General features: G+C 40.4%; 1 protein-coding gene across 1 annotated transcript in view; it reads right to left on the bottom strand.

Moving 5' to 3' along the window:
* Positions 1–22,659, bottom strand: part of LOC134350629 (sprouty-related, EVH1 domain-containing protein 2-like) — a 140,504-nt gene that overhangs the window by 56,478 nt on the left and 61,367 nt on the right. The window contains exons 2-4 of the mRNA XM_063056110.1: positions 15,331–15,502; positions 6,471–6,639; positions 4,153–4,217 (exon numbers count right to left, since the gene is read on the bottom strand). Coding sequence (XP_062912180.1) covers positions 4,153–4,217; positions 6,471–6,639; positions 15,331–15,502 — 406 coding nt within the window. The remainder of the gene's footprint in view (positions 1–4,152; positions 4,218–6,470; positions 6,640–15,330; positions 15,503–22,659) is intronic.

Here is a 22,659-nt window from a genome sequence, read left to right on the forward strand (position 1 = left end):
AAGGGTCACTTCCTTTCCTCCTTCAGCCACATTCATCAGTCAGTACCGACAGAGTGAAAGCAATTGTTGCTTTGACCCTTCAATGTATCACTGGGCTATGGGAGCAACATGAAACAAAGTAAGCTATGCCAGTTAGTGTTAGTCTGGGTGGGTGGGTGAGCGGGTGAGTGCGTGTGAGAAAAATGGAAAAGTCTCTTTTTAAAAAAAAAGCATAAAAATCCAAACATTCCTGAACAATTTACAACGGGGGGGGGGGGGCAAGGCGAAATACTGAGTGTGCCTCCTCTTAACCACTGCTCTAGTAAATCACGTTGGCAGGTGGTTGGGAAGCAGCTGCTAATGATAGTTTGACTGAAGAGCACAGGAAATGACCTTTTAACCCAACCTCCTGTTACTCCCCTTGTAGACTGGTGACAAAAGATTGTAAGTGAATGAAATGCCAAGACTCAGCAATCTGGTAAACATGCATCGGACATGAGCCTCACCCAGTAGTTATGAAGGAATATTGTTAAAAGTTTTAACTCCACAAGCAAGGCTTTACAAGCAATCTTCCACTACAGGATTAAGCACACTGCTACAATGACTCAAACCAATTACATTTATAATAAGAAAAAGATCCAAGCCAGATAGAAAAATATCGAAGGCTGTGTACAAATTACATCCAAATTACACAAGTTGCGCCTCAATTCTTAAATGTAATCTGAATGAAAATACAGATGTCCATCAGTTTTTCATATGCACCTTACAGTTTGCAATGGAGCTCCTCAGAAAAATGAAATCAGAAAATTTAAACTAACTAAAACTATATTATCGCTCCATCTTGCAGGAAAGCAAGGAAGCCGGTACATGCAGTGCAGAGGTGTCCAACAGCAGAGCCACTACATGCACCAGGTGACAGGAGCTGTATGTGAAGAATGCACTGTTGAAGTAAAGGTATTATCAACTTTTAAAACATTGAGGCAAGCTTGTGAAAGTGGTGAAGGAAAAGATTACAAGGAACTGTTGAAGTGAAGTTCTACAAAAGCCTTATGGCTTAAAACAAGGAACACAAAACAAACTGCTTTATGGGGCTGAGATGCAGTGGGTTGCTTCTGGAAAACACAATCTGCCTGTTGTGCAGCATACACACTGATCTCAAACTCAAATTAGCTCATTGCCTATTCAAAACAAACTATATTTTACTCACTTTCCAAAATGAAGCTGATAATGCTTTATTACCACTGACTTCAATGGTGAGTAGGAAGGCATTTGCACAAGTATACGAGACAAGGTAGACAAACCGGTGCATGCGTTGTGAGGAATACCAGGTTACCTGCGTTCAGGCCTTCTGAAATAAGGCTACTCCCAACAGTAACATTTGCAAGAGGCACTTAAAGGTCATTCTTAAAAGGTTCGATCAATTAAGCTTTTGGCAACAGTTTGGATCAGGATGCGTGGATTTTAAAACGTGACATTCATAATTACTAGCCTTTAAGCACAAAGCACTTCCTAAATTCTCTCAAGTCAATCAGTTTCTTTATCCACCCTGCTAAAGGCACAGCATTTTCTACACCTCATTTGAAGTACCCAACCTCTTTAAGCACAAGAGAATATAATATAACTTTGTGTAATTTGTCATTGTTTCATATAACCTTTTGACTGGTGGCATTATTTGGACGGTCTTTAACCATACCAGCTAGCAAGGCCAATATATGCTTTGAGAAATGGTCTCTACAACTAAATGCTTGACAGGAACTGAAGGTGCTTTCTGAAAACACTAAGTCATAACAATCCAGAGAAGCAATACCAAAGAGGATCTGACTACAAGTATTACGTGGATTTAAATCTCAATTCAAGTATGAAATTGACTTGCATGAATGAATTTCATTTTAGTGTTCCACAAAATATTTTCAGTTACTATTTTTAGGATTACTCAGTAGCTTGCGACTTAGTTCATATCCACATTCTACAGATGAATTGTAGAAAGTATCATAAACATGAGGAATTCTGCAGATGCTGGAAATTCAAGCAACACACATCAAAGTTGCTGGTGAACGCAGCAGGCCAGGCAGCATCTCTAGGAAGAGGTACAGTCGACGTTTCGGGCCGAGACCCTTCATCAGGACGTAGAGTCTCGGCCCGAAACGTTGACTGTACCTCTTCCTAGAGATGCTGAGATGCTGCCTGAGCCTGCTGCGTTCACCAGCAACTTTGATGTAGAAAGTATCATGACTGGTTGCATCATAGTCTGGTACAGTAATTCAAATGTACAAGAATATCCCCCACCACCATTGGTGATATCTATAGGAGACATTGCTCAAGAAGGCAGGCTCCCCACCATCCAGACCTCGGCATCTCTTCACAGCTACCACCATTCAATCACTTGGTCCTGAACCAACTGGCACAACCCTAAACCACTACAGTTAGCAGTATTATGACCACTTTCATGCCTTTGCACCTAAGCTGACTTTTTGTTCGAATTGTGTTCTTTTATTAAAACTATAAAATTCATGTTTATTTTATGTTTTTCTACTGAGTGCTGCTATATGCCTGTGGTACTGTGGCAAGCATGTTTTTTATTGCACCTGTGCATAGCTTACTCATACACATGACATTAAACTACTTCGATGTTGCACCTTAAACGCCTTTATAGGGGTTTACAAAATCATGAGTCTAGGGTAGGTGGATTGTCACAATCTCTCATTTTAGGGGAACCTACCGGCTTACGGAACTGGGGGAACGATTTAAAGACTCAAGGGGCAGGTTAGTCCCACACAGAGTGTGCTGGGTAAATGGAACAAACTGCCAGAGGCAGATACATTCAAAAGATATTTAGAACGGTATGAGGATGGGCAAGGCCAAGAGGCACAGACAGCAGTGGCATTTCAGCCTCGCGTTTCGCCTCATGCGTTATAGCACCAGCGAACTAGGTTCATTTCCTCCCGGTGTCTGGGAGCGGTTTGTTCGTTCGTTCTCCCTGTGACTGTTTCAGTTTCCTCCCACGGTCCAAAGACACACGGGGGTTAATAAGTCATATGGTCACATGGATGTAATTGGACGGCCCAGGCTCATTGGGCCGGAAGCACCTGTTACTGTGCTGCATCTCTAAATAAATATAATTGTGGACAAACATACACAAATGAGACGAGTTCCAGTAGGCACATTGGTTGCATGGTCAAGTTGGGCCAAAGATCCAGTTCTGCTCCATATTAGTCTACGACTCTAAAATATTCAATAAATCTTAATCCCCCAAGACCAGCATCTTTTCCAATTTACTTCTTTGTTTATAGATCCTCTCATCACAATTAGTTCTAGGCAGACTTTACAGATAGCTGACACAACATACTTCAAAATTTACAGTAGTCCATGACTGTAAATTTATAGTCAAGAGAGAACACACTAAAATTATTCTGCCAGAGGCAGCCTGCTAAAAGGGATTGCTTTATTGATTTTTATTAGTCATAATGCATGTTACCTTTGATCTCTATGGATGGACATTCTGTCTCATAAGGACGCATGCATCCGGAATTCAACTTTAAATAAACAGCAAGCCACACATCCGCTGTGTAACTTGTTCACTCATTGTGAAAAGCTATTAGTCACATAGTATGTAGAAAGACAAACATCAAAAGTTGTACTAATGAGAGGTGGAGAACTTATGCACTCGTGTTTAAAAACCAACAAGGTAGCAACTCATTTGAATGACCAACTTTCACAAGTCAACTTTCAAAGATATCTTAACATTTACATTATGTTTGGAGAAGACTCACAATGAAACAAAAATAAACAAATTCTCTTCTCCACAATGATAGAAGCCATCTAGAGAGTTCAACATTAGATCTACCAATCAACACTGGATTGAAGAGCTAAAGATTGTAACTATAAATAACATCCAACTCAGAGCTGAACTTCTGTCTTTTATCCCTAGATGCTAAAAGATTTGGTACTTCTCAAATTTGTCACAGGTTTCAATTGCTATCAAAATCTTGATAATGCCTTTTCACATTTCTCAATCCCAGGAAACACCAAGAACACTTACTGTACTACAAGGTGTTCTGTCTCAAGGTATCCCAAACATTTCCAAGCAGCTAATTCCATTAATTTCAATTTAAAACATTAAAGACCATTAAGCAAGTTATTACAATTGTGGAAAAGTAGCCAGTCTGTACTTACTGTAAAAACATCATCGTCACCAACCTCCACTTCATTCTGAATTGTTGAAGATGATGTGGTTGATCCTGGTGTTGTTGGGGAAGGGGGTGTGAATGAAAACAGATGAAAGAAGAAAAGTAAGTACAAGACTCCCAAGCAAGTTCCTTTCCAAGCAATAGACATTACTACAAATATTTCAGTCAAGTAGTGGAGAGCACTCGTTGAAACCTGTCAACATCTGAAAGCTACGAGTGTCCAAACTTAGTCATGTGAGCCAGCTACAGAACTAAATGGAAAATTGCCAGAAAGTCATTACAACCCAGATGATCTACTAATGTCCAAGCAAGGGATGCAATTAATTCTATTCAGTTTAGATCTACAGGTTGGAAAGTCGTTTCATGCTCCCAGAAGTCTCGTACAAACATTAGGATAGAAAGAAAACAAACTTCCTGGCCACAACTACGAAACATCCAGCCGAATTCTTCAAATATGCTCTTAAATCTGAAGAAGTTTCTGAGATGAGAGCAACTTCCAGGCATGTATCTACCTCCCAGAACTACTTGATAAGTGACTAGGAGTACCAGTAGTCAGATGAATCAGTCAATAAACTGCTCCTCAGTCAGGGCAGATCTACAAAACAACAGTACAATGGTATACAGTTGGGTAGAAATAGCTCTGGGTACCCTCAATATTGAGCCCACAGGGTTTAATTGGGGTCAAGCAAAAAAACTTGCTGATCCCTTCCCCAAATGATTAGAAGATTTCGGCTACATTCACCACCACCTAGAGGAAGAAAGCGCTGATTTATACATAATATAAATTGCACAGAACCTGATCATACAGCCCCAACAAGTTGGTGTTTCTGTGCAATACTCAAACCTCCTCTCAGCATAACCTGTTCTCTCACTCCTTCTAAGCTTAAATGCATGTTCACTTGCCCCAACAGTGCCCTGCAGTAACAAATCTTGCTACTTTCTTGTAAACAATTTTTTTTGAATTTTGCTTTCCTTGGTGAACATCTTACATTCATACATCCCACATTAGTGGAAACACTGTTCATGTCTGCACAATCAAAACAACTTAATCTAATCAGTCATCACACAGCCTACCCTCCAAGAGAAGAAACCCAACTGTTTATTCTACCCTGATAGGGTTAGTCTTGCAGTTATAGGATCCTCCTTGGAATTTTTTTTTTTTTAGCACTCTAGCCAGGGCATCTGGTATTTTTAAATAATTCAGGAACTTTACACAGTACCCCATGAAGTCTAACAAAGGTAAGACACCAGTACAGCTTCTATTCCTTCCCCCACCCCAAGTTATATCATTCAGAAAAAAAAATGCAAGTTTTTGTCTCTGACAGTCGATTGGGATAAAGGATGAGTTCTCCTCTTTCAGATTAGATGCTTCTGGTGGCTGATGGAATCACCGTGGAGTCCCAGACTCTACAATTCCAGCAGGTGGTTCATGGGCAGGTAACATGGGAGGTGATTCATTCCTTCTGCTTGTATCACTGGTCACCTATGTACTCCTGAAGGACCCCATGGTCTGGAATGTTGTCTCTCCATTTTCAGGAATCATGGAGGGGGATTCCCACAAGTCAGTGGGGAAGCTACATTTTCTCCAAGAAGGCTTTAAAAATCTCTTTAATCCTTTCCCTCAGTCTGCCTGATAATCTTTTACCAGACAAAACCTGGTTCAGAGGGTCAGTTTCAGATTTCTGGTTTTGGGCATTTGGATGATACAGCTCGCCTGTTGGGGCTGAAGGATTGTAATTATAGCCTGGGAGAGGATGCTGACACTGGTTTCTCTCTCCATTGAACGTCTCTCCAACACTTTGAAGTAGATGCAGAAGGGGGGAATCACTGTTGCTAATAAAATATGGGACTGGTGCTCGGTTTGATATTTTGATCTTCAGCCATTATCTGCTGGTCAAATGCCCTTGTAACAAAGTGGATAGAGGCATAGGGGCTCTGAGCTTGGCCCCAGAGATGGCAAGGCTTGAGATGGACTTAGATGGGTGTAAAAGTACTAACTGAATTTTGACATTTCAAGATTCAAAAACATAAAAAACCTTAAATACTTAAAGATGATAAGCATGATCAACGATTGCCATAAAAGCCACATACTTTTGCACAGCCTGCAAACTCAGTTGAGATTTCAGATCATGATGCAGAGGTAATCTGGCAAAACTGGGCTTTGCCCCTGGACCCTGATATGGAGCAGCTTCCTAAATCTGCAAGTGTGTCAGAACATGCAGAAGTCCAAAACGTAAAGCTTACATTTGGGATAACAGTCAACAAGATGTTGCATATGACATTGGAAAAGTAACAAATTAGTACCTTCTGTCAGATCCTCAATTGCTTTCCTCACTCCTCGATCAAACGCTCGCGCATCAGCAGGACTGTGAAACGTAAGTCCGAACTTCCTGTTGTCAACCATCCAATGGTGAAACGTGGGTGTTGGTTTAGTGTACACCAAGTCTTTCTTCAAGAAACATTCCAGTACAATCTTGTAAAAGAAAATAGAAGAACAATTACAGTCACAATCGAAAGAGACTCTGCAGTGCCAAAAGAACAAAGAGCAAAACAAATCTACTTTCATTTTACTGCCCAATTTCAACAATCTGAATGCTTCATCTGACTTACTCCGCTACAAAATGATCTCTTTTTACAAAGGTGACATCGGTGCCACGTACTGTGATGCTGGAGTCAGCAGTTCATGTATAACAGGTTTAGTCAAGATGTAGTTGCAAGAAAAAGTTTGTGAGCCCTTTGCAATTACCTGGTTTCTGCATTAACTACTCATAAAATGTGGTCTGATTTTCATCCAAGTTACAATAATAGACACACACAATCTGCCTAAACTAATAACACACAAACAACTGTACTTCACATCAATACTGAGTACAGCATTTAAACAGAGTCTAGGTTCATAGAAGTATGTGAACCTCTGGGGTAATGCCTTCTACAAAAGCTATTTGAGTCAGATGTTCCAATCAATGAGATGAGATTGGAGGTGTGGGTTGTAGAGGTGCCCTGCCCTATATAAAAAAGACACAAAGTCAGGTTGCTGACAGAGCCTGCTCTTCTCAAGAAAGATCTCCTTAGGTGCACCATGCCGTGATCAAAACAACTTTCAGAGGACCTTAGAAGAATTGTAGAGATGCACAAAGCTGGAAAAGGCTACAGAAGCATTTCTAAAGATCCGAGTGCACACTAAGAGAAAATTGTCTCCAAATGGAGGAAACTCAGTACTGTTGCTACTCTCCCTAAGAGTAGGCGTCCTGCAAAGATCACACCAAGAGCATAACATGCAATGCTGAAGGAGGTGAAAAAGAACCCAAGTGTAACAGCAAAAGTCCTGCAGAAATCTCTAGAACTTGCTAAAGTCTCTGCTCATGTGACCACTATAAGAAAAACTCTGAACAAGAATGGTATTCATAGAAGGACATCATGGAGGAAACCATTGCCCTTCAATAAAAAAACACATTGCTGCACGCCACAAGTTTGCCAAGACTACCTGGATGTTCCACAATGCTTCTGGGACAATGTTCTGTGGACAGTTGAACTTTTTGGCAGGAAATGCACACTGCTCGTTTGAGGAAAAAGGACACGGCCCGCCCACACAAAGCCTCATCCCAACTGTGAAGCGTGGTGGATGGAGCATCACGGTTTGGGGCTGCTTTCTTTCTCAGGGCCTGGACAGCCTGCAATCACTGAGTAAACAATGAATTTAAAACTGTATCAAGACATTTTCAGGGCAGCGGTCCATCACCCGAAGCAACCAAAACACAGGAGTAAATCAACAGAATGGTTCTAAATGTCAGAGTCCAGATCTTACCCCAATTGAGATGCTGTGATATCACCTGAAGAGGGCTGTTCATGCAAGGTATCCCAGAAATATTTATGAACTGTAACAGTTTTGTATGGAGAAATGGTCTAAAATTCCTCAACAGTTACCGGAAACATTTGGTTGAAGTTATTGCTGTATGGGTGGGGGGGGGGGGGTCACATCAGTTACGGAAAGCAAAGGTTCACATACTTTTTTCCAACAAAAACATGTAATATTGACACATTTTTCTCAGTAAATAAATGAACAAGTATCATTTTTTTGTGTTACTTATTTAATTCAGTTCTCATTATCTAGTTTTAGGACTTGTGAAGATCTGATCATATTTTAAGGTCTTATTTATGCAGAAATAGAGAAAAATTCTAAAGGTTTCACAAATTTTCTAGCACACTGTACCAGTCTTTCATCACTTATTATTGAGCTGGTACATCCAGGAAAACACTTGAGCGATCAGATAAGCAGAAGATAGCACAGGGGTAGTAGAAAGGTTGTCTGAAGTTAAAGCAGGCTAGTCACCAGAAATGGACAAGATACCAATGATTGCAAGTATCAATTAGGGGAGGGCAAATTATGAGAATATCACGCAGATTTAATTGGAAACAGAGGTTTATGGGGAAGTCCATATCTGACATGTGGAGGTTGTTTAAAGACCAACTCCACCGAGTACAGGACCGGTATTCCAGTCAGGAGGGCAAGGATGACAAGGTAAGGGACATTTGGATGACTGGAGAGTTTATAAATTTGGTCAAGGAAAAGGAAGGTTTGGGAAGCTAAAATCAATAGGACTCTTGAGGAATACAAAGCCAGAAAAGAATGCAGGGAATTAGGAGAACCAGGAGGGGACATAAAAAGTATTTGGCAAGTAGGATTAAACACAAACCCATGGCATTTCATACCTACAAGAGCAAGGGGATAGCTAGGGAGAGGGTCATTCAAGAATTGAGGGAATGTAAGCTTGGAGATGGAGGATGTAGATGAGGTTCTAATGAGTACTTTGTGTTGGTATTCACTGAGGAGATGGAGAAAAATGCTAGGGAATTTCGAGGATATGAATGGAAATGAGACCCCAAGGCCTGATGGGATATATCCCAGGTTATGGAGAATGGCAAGAGATAAGATTGCTGGGCCTTGATATAGAGAACTGTGTCTGAGCCATTGGCAAGGCCCTAAAGGACTGACAAACAGAATATAGAGCAGCATATCACAGTACAGGCTCTTTGACCAGTCCATTCCAAGAACAATCAAACCCTTTCTCCCACATAGCCATGTTTTTCTTTCGCTCATGTGCCTACCTAAGAGTCTCTTAAATATCCACAATGTATCTACCTCTGTCACCACCCCTGGCAGTGTGCTCTCTCTACTTACCGTGTAAAAAACATACCTCTGACACCCCTCTATACTTGCCTCCCATTACCCCAGTCCTCTTGTACTACCTTTTACCATCATGGGAAAGAGGCACTAGCTATCCACTCTATCTATGCTCTCATCTTATGTACCTCTACCAAGTCCCCTCTCGCCCTTCTTCATCCCAAAGAGAAAATGTTTGCTCCAATTAGAACATAGCTGTTGTTGCTCTTTTGTTCAAGAAATATGGATAATCCTGGAAATTATAGACTACCGAGCCTCTTGTCAGCTGTTGGCCAGGTTTCATAGGGACAGGATTTATGAGCACTTGTGAAAACATGGCCCAATTAGGGACAGTCAGCATGGCATTGCAAGAAGCAATGTCTTACTCGAGGAGGTGCCAAAAGCTAGTAAGATATTCTAGGTCTTCACGGAAGGTGTCCCATGATAAGAGAAGGTATTCTTCAGGGTTCATAATGAGATTTTGGGTAGAACTTGGAAATAAGGAGATTGCCATCTTGGTAGGGCTATTTGTACTCCCGAATTGTCAATGGGAACTTGAGGAGCAGATGTGTCAAGAAATTGCTTAGTTGTGGGAATAGTAGGGTAATGCCATGAGAGATTTCAATTTTCCCCAGTGTTGACTAGACCATCCAGAGTGCAGGGAGCCTGGATGGGGCAGAATTTTTTGCAGTGCACCCAAGAAAGTTTCCTCATGCAATATTTAGAGGAACCTACTCAAGAGCGAGCAATGCTGGACTTACATTCTGAAGGAACAAAAGTGGCAAAGTAACTGAACTGGTAGTCGGGGAGGACTGGGACAGTGACTCTCTTTGTGGACTTCAACTCAGAACGCTCTTTGCTTGCATTTATTGTTTGCATGATTTGTTTTCTTTCTCTGCACTTCGGGTGTTTGATGGTGTTTTTTTTAAATGGGTTCTTTTGGGGTTCTTTTGTTTTGTGACTTCCTGTTAGGAGATGAATCTCAAGGTTGTACTTTGATACTAAATGTACTTTGAACTTTGACTAATTTTAAGTGCATTAGGCAGGATCTAACTGATTTTAACTGAGTGACTATTTAAAAGGCAAAGGAACAGTTGATAAGGGGGAGGCTTTTAAAATGGTCACATCAAGATTCCAGGGGCAGCATGTCCCTGTTAGGGTGAACTTAGCTTTCCTGGATCTCATGCCTCTTGACTTTCTGAATGAGCCTACCATGGAGAAAGGTGGTAGCATATAAGAGCGATATTGAAAACCTGGTTGAATGGTCAATGTCAGCAAAACCAAAGGGCTGATTTCAGGTGAACTACAGGGGAAGAACCTAGACGTCAACGAGCCTGTCCTGATTAAATGATCGGAGGTGGAGAGGGTCAGTAACTTTAAGTTACTTGGCATCGTCATATCAGAGGATCTATCCTGAGGCCAGCTGTCACAAAGAAGGAACAACAGTGCCTCTGCTTTTGGTTTTATGAAGTTTATTCAGATTTGGCACATCATCTAAAACTTAATCAAACTTCTATACATTAGTTGCATCACATCTCGTATGGAAACACCAACGGCCAAGAATGAAAAAACCTACAGAAGGTGGTGGACACAGCCCAGACTATCACAGGCAAAGCCTTCCCTGCCATATTTATTTATTAATTCATTGTTTTTTTTCTGCGGTTTTGTCTTCTTTTTACACACTGGTTGTTCCTCAGTCTCCAAAGAGAAAAGTCCTAGTTCACACAACCTATCTTCATAAAACATGCCCTCTAGTTCAGCATCCACATCCTTCCTGTAATGAGGTGACCAGAATGGAAAACAATCTCTTGATTAATGAAGGCCAACAACCCTATCAAATACATAGCAACTTTGAGGGACCTGAATATGGAACCCAAGATCCCCCCGTTCCTCCACACTGCTAAGAATCCTACCATTGACCTTGTATCTTGCCTTCAAATTTGACCTTCCAAAATGAATTATTTCACAATTTTCCAGGTTGAACTCCACCTGTCACTTCTCAACCCAGCTTTGCATCCTGTCAATGTCCTGTTGTAACCTACAACTCTCCACGCTATCTGCAACTCCACCAACCTTCACGTCAACTGCAAGCTTACTTATCCACTCTTTCACTTCTTCACCCAAGTTTATTTATAAAAATCACATAGAACAAGGGTTCCAGTACAGTTCCCAGAGGAACACCGCTGGTCACCGATCTCCAGGCAGAATAACCTCCATCCATCACCATGCTCTGCCTTTATGGGCAAGTCAATTCTCTATCCACGCAGCCAAGTTTTCCTGAATCCTGTGGCTCCTGATTTTCTCATTGAGCCTACCAAGGAGACGTTATCAAACCCTTTACTAAAATCCCTATACACCACACCCACTACTCTAACTTCATCAATGTGCTTTGTCAAACCCTCAAAGAATTCAACCAGGCTCATGAGGCATTATCTGCCCCTCACAAAGTCATGCTGACTATCCCTAACCAGACGATGCTTCTCCAAATACTTATAAATCCTGTCTCCAAGAAACCTCTCCAGTAATTTGCCCACCACTGAAATGAGACTCACTGGTCTATAATTCCTAGGGTTATCCATATTCCCTTTCCTGAACAAAGGAATAACATTTGCCACCCTCCAATCACCTGGTACAACTCCTGTCGCAGAGGATGTAAAGATAATCACCAAGAGTGCAGCAACCTCTGCCCCTGCTTTGTGTTATTACCCGGGGCATATCCTGTCTGACCCCAGGGACTTGTCTACCCTAATGTTTTTCAAATGTTCTAGCACATCAACATGTTCAAACACATTAGCTCATTTTATACTGCCTTCACAATCCATGTCCCTCTCACTGGTGAATAGCGAAGCCAAGTACTCATTAAGGACCTCCAACTCCAAAATGTGAGGTGATATATTTTGGTAGGGAGAATAAGAAAGGGCAAAACAGAACAATGGACACTATTCAAAAAGGTGTGCAGGAATGGTGTGACCTTAGTGGCACTTGCCTACAAATTAGTGCAAATAGCACGGCAGATTGAGAAAGTGGTTAAGAAGGCATAGATTGTTCTATTTCATGAAGACTCAACATCATGCATAAAAGCATGGGATTCATGCTGAACCTTTATAAAGCACGAGTCTAACTACAAAGGGGGCTGTTCATACGGAGTGTTCATTTCTGTTTGCCACATTATATAAAGGATGTGAAGACTTCAGATAGGTATTATACGATGAGGTGTCTGGACAAGGTTCATAATGGGATTGTGTTCACAGTGGTGGAGAATGTGAGCACAAAGGTGGAAATCAAAAGGGTAAGTGAATTAAAAATGACTCTAGGAATGTACTTTTTTAAAAAAAAATCCCACCTAGCATGGAATGGCACTGCCAGAGGGAAGTGGATAAATCAATCAGATTAACGTTTGTAAGGTGACAGAGAGGGTCAGGCAGGAAGAGTGTTGCTCCAGTAGAGGGCTGGTTGCCACCTCTTATGCTGCAATCAGGGTTCAGGGAACAGAAAAACAACATACGAGAGGAGGCTCACAGGGAAAACAAGTAACTGCACAGACCTACTGGGCTAAGAAAACCGAATGTGCTGTAAATTCTGATGAGAGCAACACTGACTTTAAATTACTAGCACTATGCTTGATGTTAACAAGTCCAGTACATTACCACTTGCATGTGCTGAGTAACTGGTTACAGTCAGTAATCACATGAAGATCATTGTTATTTTGTGTTACATAAGAATTAAGAAAATAGTTTTGATATCAAAACCAAGAGTCAAGAACATTATTTTGCAAGGACCTACGCTAAACTGCAGCCAAATACAGATCCTATCACCACTGGTTTAACAGGACATTGAATTTTAAATTCCTTGGCATTATTATTTCAGAGGACCTGTCTTTCCCAGCAAGTGCAATTATGAAAAAAGCACGTTAGTGCCTCTACTTTCTTAAGAGTTTGTGGAGATTTGGCAGGACCTCGCAAACTTCGATAGATGTGTAATGGAGAACATACTGACTGTCTGCATCACAGCCTGCTATGGAAACACCAACACCCTTGAAAGGAAAATCCAACAGAAAGAACTGGATACGACTCAGTCCATCAGGGTAAAGCCCTTGCAACCACTCAGCACATCTACACAAAACGCTGTTGCAGGAAAGCAGCATCATCTTTAGGGACCACCACCCAAGGTCATGCTCTCTTCTCACTTCTGCCATCAGAAAAGGTAGTACAGGAGCCTCAGTACATACTCACACCACTAGGTTCAGGAACAATTATTACCCCTCAACCATCAGGCTCTTGAATCATAGAGGATAACTTCACTCAACTTCACTTGCTTCATCATTGAAATGCTCCCACACCAGTGGATTCACTTTCAAGGATTCTTCATCTCATGTTCTCAATATATATTGCTTATATATTTATTATTACTGTTTCTTTTTGTATTTACACAGTTTGTTGTCTTCTCCACTCTGGTTGAACACCTTAGTTGGGCGGTCTTTTGTTGATTCTATTATAGTTATTATTCTCTAGATTTGTTGAGTATGCCCACAAGAATATGAATCTCAGGGTCATATATAGTGACATATGTACTTTGATAATAAATTTACTTTGAACTTTAGTTTTAGTTACATGTTAGGCTGTGGGAGTAGTATATAAGAGTGCTTAAAAATCTCTGCTAAAGAAGCCTGAAAAATGGCAGAAAAATTATGCTCATCCCTTGCATTATAGTCCAAGTTTTTCAAGAGTCATAAGAACACAACAGGAGCAGGCTACACAGTATTAACCTCAAGTCTGTTCTGTTACAGAAAAAAAGATCACAGCTGATATGACCTGGTTCTCAGCTCTACATTCCAACTGGTTCCCTATAACAACCAACTTACACAGGCCAATTATCTGTAACTGCAACAGACCAATGTGCTATAAACCCATATAATAAATGACAGCAGCAACAGATTTTCTACATCTGCATCAATGTTTCCTACAATGGGAAGACTACATCTTGTAACATTTGTTCTGTAATTCTTCATTTGTCTCGGCTGTCCCAGCATCCAATAGACACTTGACCCCTAGATTGGAAAACCTATGTTGCTCATTTCCTACAACTTTGTATACACAATTTAAGACTTGCCAGGAGTGCATGTGATACTTAGAGCTGTAAGATTACAAAACAAATCCTACCGGAAAAGAAATGTCACATGTCATCTATAATGACAGTAGCAGTTCCAACTTGTCAACACATAACCAATACTGTTGTGGGACAGCAATGCATGGACAATGGTCTATGTAGAAGCAACTCCACTACCTTCAAACGACAACTGGTGGTCACTAGCAAAAACTAGTGGCCATTAACACATTACATAAAAGCTCTGTCAAGAATACAGCAAATCGCTATGGTAATAAACCTATGCCAGTTAGAAAGGGATAACATTTGTGTACGTCAAATATGGTTGCAAGCATTAAAAGAGTCAAAAATAATGCCTTTGCTGACACGCAAAAAACAATCTTTAATCCCAGTGCGGCCAAAAACTATCAGAATCAGATTTATTATCACCGGCATGTGTCATGAAATTTGTTAACTTAGCAGCAGTCCAATGCAATACATAATATAGAGGAGAAGAAAATAATGACAATAAGCAAATCAATTACAGTATACGTATATTGAACAGATTAAAAATTGTGCAAAAAACAGAAAATAAATTTTAAAAAAAAGTGATGTAGTGTCCAAGGGTTCAATGTCCATTTAGGAATCCGATGGCAGAGGGGAAGAAGTTGTTCCTGAATCACTGAGTGTGTGCTTTCAGGCTTCTGTACCTCCTACCTGATGGTAACAGTGAGAAAAGGGCATGCCCTGGGTGCTGCCTTTCTGAGACACTGCTCCTTGAGGATGTTCTGGGTACTTTGTAGGCTAGTGCCCAAGATGGAGCTTCAACTCTCTGCAGCTTCTTTCGGTCCCGTGCCCATACCAGACAGTGATGCAGCCTATGCAGCTATTCAGTCATTTTGCAAAAACTGCTGGACTTACCAGTTTGTCTTTAAGTCGTTCTCCAAGGATGAGAAACTCACTTCTCCCAGTACCCTCTGGTTGAATGGCCTTACAGACACCAACTCGACTGAGTCCACCTCCTTCCTGTGGTAACCATCCAGAGTCATCTCTGGTCATAACCACAGCATTGACACGTACGATGTAGCTGTCACTGCAGAGGGAAAGCAGAAGTAGAATTGGTCACATTGGGAATGGTACCCCATTTCAACAACATCCAAAAAAAAAACATTCCAAATTGTGAAGGTCGCATGAACCTTTACAACCAGAGAGCCCATCATTTCAAGAGGTCTGAACTGATCATCCAGTAAGACAAGTTCAAATCCCACCATTTAAAAATCAGTTAACAAATCTGGATAGTGCACCATTGTAATTGTAAGAAATTCTGGTCGCTAATTAGGGAGGAACATTTGGTGTAGATGCACCAAAAGCGACTTCCGGCCCACCAAAGAATCTTGGGCTAGGCTGGTCACTTCAAGGACAATAAAATGCTGGCCCTTGCATTGATGCACTTATTTTAACTCATTAATAAAATATTGACATCTTTCTAGAGCACAAGGTGCATAAAAGAATTTTCACAATTAAACAAATAAATGTACAAACACATATTTTTCTTCCATGTGTCCTTTAGAAACAAAACCACATCTAGAATTCCTCATAGAAAGCAAGTCTAGTGATACACCCCTGCATGTCTTTGGCGCACAAAGTTGCACAATACCTTGGGAGATTTATCATGCTATAAAGCATTAGTATTGCTGCCCAGCTGGGTAGTTAAAAATACCAAACTATGGCTGCCCGAGGATGAGGACGTGTCATCTGAATTCTCAGTGACTGTGCTTCAACAATTCTCATACTGTGATCGTCAACTTTACATCAGCTCTCTTGGTTGATGCAAGTTCGAACCATCACCTTTGAAAGGACAAGAGTTTGCCAGCAATGCTGATAGAAGGGGAAAAAATCACCAATAAAACAATTGGGTAATACCCCACCTCATCTTTAGAGATAAACAGCAATACAATGGCTGCACCCAATGCAACAATTCGGAAGTGCAGTCTGAATCATAATATCAAAGGTTAATTACACAAGTACAGTTATCAATAGGGATAAAGTTTGAAATCTCCACCCTATGCAAAGATTCCCACATGTCATATTGGGGCTGTCACATGAGCAGTAAGAACTATAAAGTACTTATTTTGCTTTCACTAATATTTTCTTTTACAAAGACATAATGTATTAATTAAATGTCCTATCAAGAAGACAGGGTAAATGCCACAAAGTGTGATAAATCTTCTACTTTACTTGCCTACTACAGTTGTGAATGGAAGCCCTTGTATGATCTGCATTACCCTTGTACAATATCCTGTACAAAAATAAAATCCATCAATATTAATGTGATTAAAAAAAAACAAAGCAGCAGATAAAACTGCTGCTCAGTTTTAAGTTAATCATAAAAAGAAAAACTATAAGATCAAGGTGAGGAGAGCTGTGGAAGAGGATATAGGGCATCAATGGAGTGATAGCGATCTAACGCTTCTAGGAAACATTGGATAAATTCTTCACATTGACCAGACTGAAAAGTTTCTTAATTATCCTTCCTGATTTCAACTAGCTTGCATATTTTATCATGCAATGAACGAGTATTTAAATGAAAGAACTACAAGTCCAGCTAATTTAGCTCACAGCTGAATTCACTGAACATCATTAGATGTGCTGATAAATTATGGACATAGGCAGATATACAGGCCATCAGTTCAGAACAGCTTAACAAAACAGGTTAGATCCCAAGGCCCTGATAAGGTTGTTAATCAAAGTGGGGAGAAGAGCAGCACTTCTTCCCTATCACCCAATATACAAATTATAATGTGGAAATGGCCTTTTAATAACTAGATAACCATTGGTAAACTATTGGAATTAATCATTCTGCATCAAATGTGATTAATCCAGGACAGCCAGCATGAAAATGAGTTATATTTAACCAATTAAAAAATACTTGAAGAAATGACTAGTCTGATCAATAAAACATTTGAATAACATTTCTAATGGTAAGAGGTTAGGAACTGTAGGGAAGTAATGGATTTGGTGTCACTGTATACATCAATAAAAGCAACTGAGCAAATAAAATACACTAAATCAAAAGCTAATGGAAGGTAGACCTGATTGCAAGCATTTGCAGTTGATTTTGCTGCTGTTGAATGCATTTTCAGCCAGAGTGCAAAATGGTGAGCTTTGGACACCACACTTTAGAGAAAACATACCATCTCAAAAAGCAGGATGATGTCAATCTAGCAGGTTGATAAAAATACTAACCCAAGTGGGTGCAGTGGTAGCTCACATCATCCTTTCACGCTGCTGCCATTCAATTAGATCAGCAAAAAAGAGCAGAAAATATTGGAGGTGCTGAAGGAGGTCAGGCAGCATCTTTGGAGAATCCAAAGTAAACAATTCAGGTTGATGACCTTTCATCAGCTGCTGCCCGATCGGAGAACTTCCAGCACTTACTGTTTATATTTCAGATAACAGCGTCTACAGTAATTTGCTTTTGGAATTACTGTAAATCTCTGATAATCCCCCATCCAACCATTTGGAAATCCCAATGGTTAAGCACTGGTGATTGGAATTACCCAAAGCCCTGGCTCCTGTGCTTAGTTTAAACTGAAAAAATTATAACGTGTATCATCTAAAAAATTAAAAAGGTGTTGGGGTATTAATATGAATAGCCTCCAACAGTCCTGAACATCTGCTGCCAAATTTGAGTGTGCCAGATTTTCAGAACTTCCCTGAAAATTTTTAACCTGTATTCTGGCTTCCTGTCCAGAATTGTATGAACTTGGGTTTACATAATGACTCAGCACCCACAGCCTGCTGGGTTAGAGACTTTGGATGACAATCGATGGCACAAACTGGCTTCCAATACTTGACACACAACAAGGAAGAGTTTAAGTTGAGTTCTGGGTGGTATCGAATAGTTACAGGGCAACATTTTGCCTTGATGGAGACAACTTTAAGATCAATGGGATAAATGGAAACTGGGAATGCAGTGTTGTATCAGGAATCCATTTTCCTTACATGAACGGTTATAGTAATAATAAGATACAGCACAGAAACAGGCCCTTCCTCCTATTGAATCCATGGTGACCATCTACCCATCCTACATTGATCCCATTCCCCATTCTATCCACTCCGCCACATTTTACCATTGACCTATACACTAGGGCAGTGGTCTCCAACCATCGGGTCGCGGACCAGTGTTGGGCAGCAAAGCATGTGCTACTGGGCCGTGAGAAACGATATGATTTGGCGATATGAGTCAGCTGCACCGTTCCTCATTCCCTGTCACGCCCACTGTTGAGCTTGAACGCACGCGAGGTCATTACGCATGCGTCATCCATGTCAGTGTGGGAAGGAGGTCAACTCCTCGAGCTTGCAAATGACAGTGGGCTGAAAAGTATGTTTAACATAACATCTCTGCCGGTATTCTGGATCAAAGTCAAGGCTGAATATCCTGAGATAGCCATGAAAGCACTGAGAACGTTGCTTCCATTTCCAACATATCTCTGCAATGAACGCAACGAAAACTTTTCTTTTTAAATCTTTTTATTGAGTAAGTATACAAAAAAGGTAAGCCATATAAACATTAATACAATGTTAAAGTACAATAAAATTCCAAAAGATAACAATACCAAAAAGAAAATACTACAAACAATGTAATTTAAGCATAAGAAACCAAGATAACATAATAGTATACTAGATTTTATATATATCAATGGAAAAAAAAAAGAAAAAAAAACCCCCCAAAAAAATCCCACCGTGCAACTACCTAAAAGCAAAGCAAAGCAATGGGCTAACTTGAAACCAAACAGAGTTAAACTTAAAATCACGTCCTCAATCCCGACCTCCATTAAAACAGTGAAAAAAAAACAAGAAGGGTAAATATTACATTAAATGAAAATATCGAATAAAAGGTCCCCAAATCTGTTCAAATTTAAATGAAGAATCATAAAGGTTACTTCTAATTTTCTCCAGATTCAAACATAAAATCGTCTGAGAAAACCAAAAAAAGGTAGTTGGAGCATTAAGCTCTTTCCAATGTTGTAAAATACATCTTTTCGCCATTAAAGTAAGAAATGCAATCATTCTACGGGCTGAAGGGGAAAGATTACTAGAAATTTTAGGTAGTCCAAAGATAGCAGTAATAGGGTGAGGAGAGATATCTATATTTAATACCTTAGAAATAATATTGAAAATATCTCTCCAAAAAGTTTCCAAAGTAGGGCAAGACCAAAACATATGAGTTAAAGAGGCTATCTGCCCCGAACATCTATCACAGAAAGGATTAATATGCGAGTAAAAACGCGCTAACTTATCTTTGGACATATGTGCTCTATGAACCACTTTAAATTGAATTAGGGAATGTTTAGCACAAATAGAGGAAGTATTAACTAATTGTAAAATCTGCCCCCTTTGTAAAATCTGCCCCCAACGAAAACTAAATTGCGGAATAGACTGGACATAAAGAAGCCCCTTCGAGTATCGCTGTATCCCATCATCCCTTGATAGGACCGTCTTGTTGCAGGGAAACAAGCCCAGGGCTCCCACTGATTCAGTGATACTGGTGTGTTGCAATGATTTTATATGTTCATACAGGGAAAATATGTGCTGTGTGTTTAATATCCAAACGTTACTTAAAATGTTACGATGCTATTGACTTATAAGTGACTTATATAACCATATAACAATTACAGTGCGGAAACAGGCGATCTCTGCCCTTCTAGTCCGTGCCGAACACTACTCTCACCTAGTCCCACCGACCCGCACTTAGCCCATAACCCTCCATTCCTTTCCTGTCCATATACCTATCCAATTTTTCTTTAAATGATAATATCGAACCTGCCTCTACCACTTCTACTGGAAGTTCGTTCAACACTTACTTCAAGCTCCCCTGTCCTCCCCTGATAATTGACTTATCACCATATTCATGCGAGGAAAATATGCACTGTGTGTTTAATATTAAATTCGTTAGATAAACACTTTTAGAAACAAAATTGAGTGTATTAGCCACTTATCAGCTATACTCCGGTCGTGATTAACACCCGCACCCCCCCCCGAACAGAATCGCCAAAAACGAATTGTAGGAAAAAAAATCGGCACATACAGGCATGCGCACACAGGTGCCCCCGCAAGGCTTCACGGTCATTGTAGTCTTTCTCGGGCTAAACACAACGTATTTGACTGCTATTCTTGTCCGTTGGCAACCCTACCCCCACCCCCGTTTGGCTGGTCCGCAAGAATATTGTCAATATTGAACTGGTCCACAGTGCAAAAAAGGTTGGGGGCTCCTGCACTAGGGGAAATTAATCCACCAACTTGCACATCCTTGGGAGGTTATGGAAAATGAGGGAAGCAACAGCCACAGGAAAAACGTACACATACCGCAGAGACAGCACCCAACCTCTGCCTCTAGTACTGCAAGGCAGTGGCTTGAGCAGCAGTGTCACAATATTGGTTGTAGAAAGAGGGAATATTTCACCCATGAAGCTGACGCATGCTTAACCACTTACACAACGGGGTCAAAAGATTTTAAAGAAATTCACAGATATTAATCAAAAAGAAAAATCGAGTTAAGGTAGAAGTTAGCAATGATCCTGTCAAGTATCTGAGGGGACGAAGAGCCCAGAACTCTTAATATACAAACAACCTATGAGACTATACTGCATGCTTCCATTTTCAGCCAGCACTCCATTACCACTGTCCCCATTCCTCCACAACACACAACTCTGAGTCAGGCTTTATATAAAACAGGAAGTTACATTTGTCAGAATTTGCCCACGGATGATTCTGATTCAAATGGTTTTGGACAAAATGTTGGATGCAAGAGGGAAGAAATTTACAAACCTCAAACCTGCTCTGACACCATATGGAAATCACCAAACTGATGCTCAATATGAGGAAGTATAAAGGTGACATTGCACAATGGCCTACACACTAAGGCTAAAAAGGAAAATTTGTCAGGTGGGCTGACTTAACACAATCCTGATGAGGGACAGATGCCAATAATGAAAGAATTCTTCTTGGTTACCCATGGATTCACTGCTTTAATTAAGCTCCTTCATGTGATTGAGATCAACTTTGCAAGATTAACTAAATATAGGCTGGCCAATAACACACCCAAAATAAATTTCATTAACATGAAAAGACTTGCATTTACAAACATTCTTAAGCTGATGTGACTCCAATTTAAGTCAGAATTTAAATTGAAGCTTTCTTTAAAAACTGAACAAAATAAAGACTGTACACAATATAAACTGTTCCTGAAATTCTTTTTAACAAGGGTATATAATTACTTGGAGAATGATACAGAAAAGCATGTGCGTACGAGAATTGGACAAGATTGCTCACATACAATAAATTACCTGCACCAACTCACTTGGTCATGTTCCTACATTGTAATAACGATTTAACTCTTCAAAAAAAATACCAGTGTCTGTTAATATATTTGGCATGTTCCCAACATATATACTCTGAAGCAGTAGCTCCCAAAGTGGGTGATATCACAAACCCACACCCCCAGGGACTGTAGGAGTTTCTAAGGGGACAGTGGAAGGGGGCGCTCGGTAGCATGGGGTGGGGGGCAGCTGAGGGATTGCAGGCGTCATTTAAGAAATGAATTACTTATAAGCATTTGTTCATCAGTGCCTCTAATTGATTACAATGATCATTTCTTGTCAATCCACCATTATCCTAGACTTTACTCAAATTTGGCCTTATCACGAGAAATCTGGACTGAAGATATTGTGTTGCTTTCAGCGTCACCCCATGCATTATAGCCATTCACCATTACGATTCCCACACTATATTCATGCTATGACACAACTCATGTGAATTAGGGTACGGTATTCAATGGGGTAAAGTTCAGAAACTGCCCTTTCGAAAAGTCTTGACTGCATTTCTCTAGCCCACGGCCCAACCAAAATATTGCTGCCCCACGTTATGTACCCACAGGCAGAGATTTAGATTTTTCCTGAGCAATGACGAACTTTCCCCTTCAATGATTGCAGAGCTTGAGGTTGCACTTAAACAAAAGGCTGTGGTCTTTACACCATAACGAGAATGGCAGAAGCGGGCAAAACAAAAAAGTTGACGGTATACTGCGGGGTATCTGAAATATGGATTTATTCAGCAGCCAAGGTAATTGTTGTGGGAAAAGGTTTTCTCCCTCCTCCCCCCATGAGGCAATGAAACCTCCCAGGTTCCTTGAACATTTGAAAAGAATACACCCTGATAAAGCAAAGGCCTTGCCTTATTTTCCTTCTG

This window comes from Mobula hypostoma, chromosome 8 (assembly GCF_963921235.1).
Source record: "Mobula hypostoma chromosome 8, sMobHyp1.1, whole genome shotgun sequence".
NCBI classification, from domain to species: Eukaryota; Metazoa; Chordata; class Chondrichthyes; order Myliobatiformes; family Myliobatidae; genus Mobula; species Mobula hypostoma.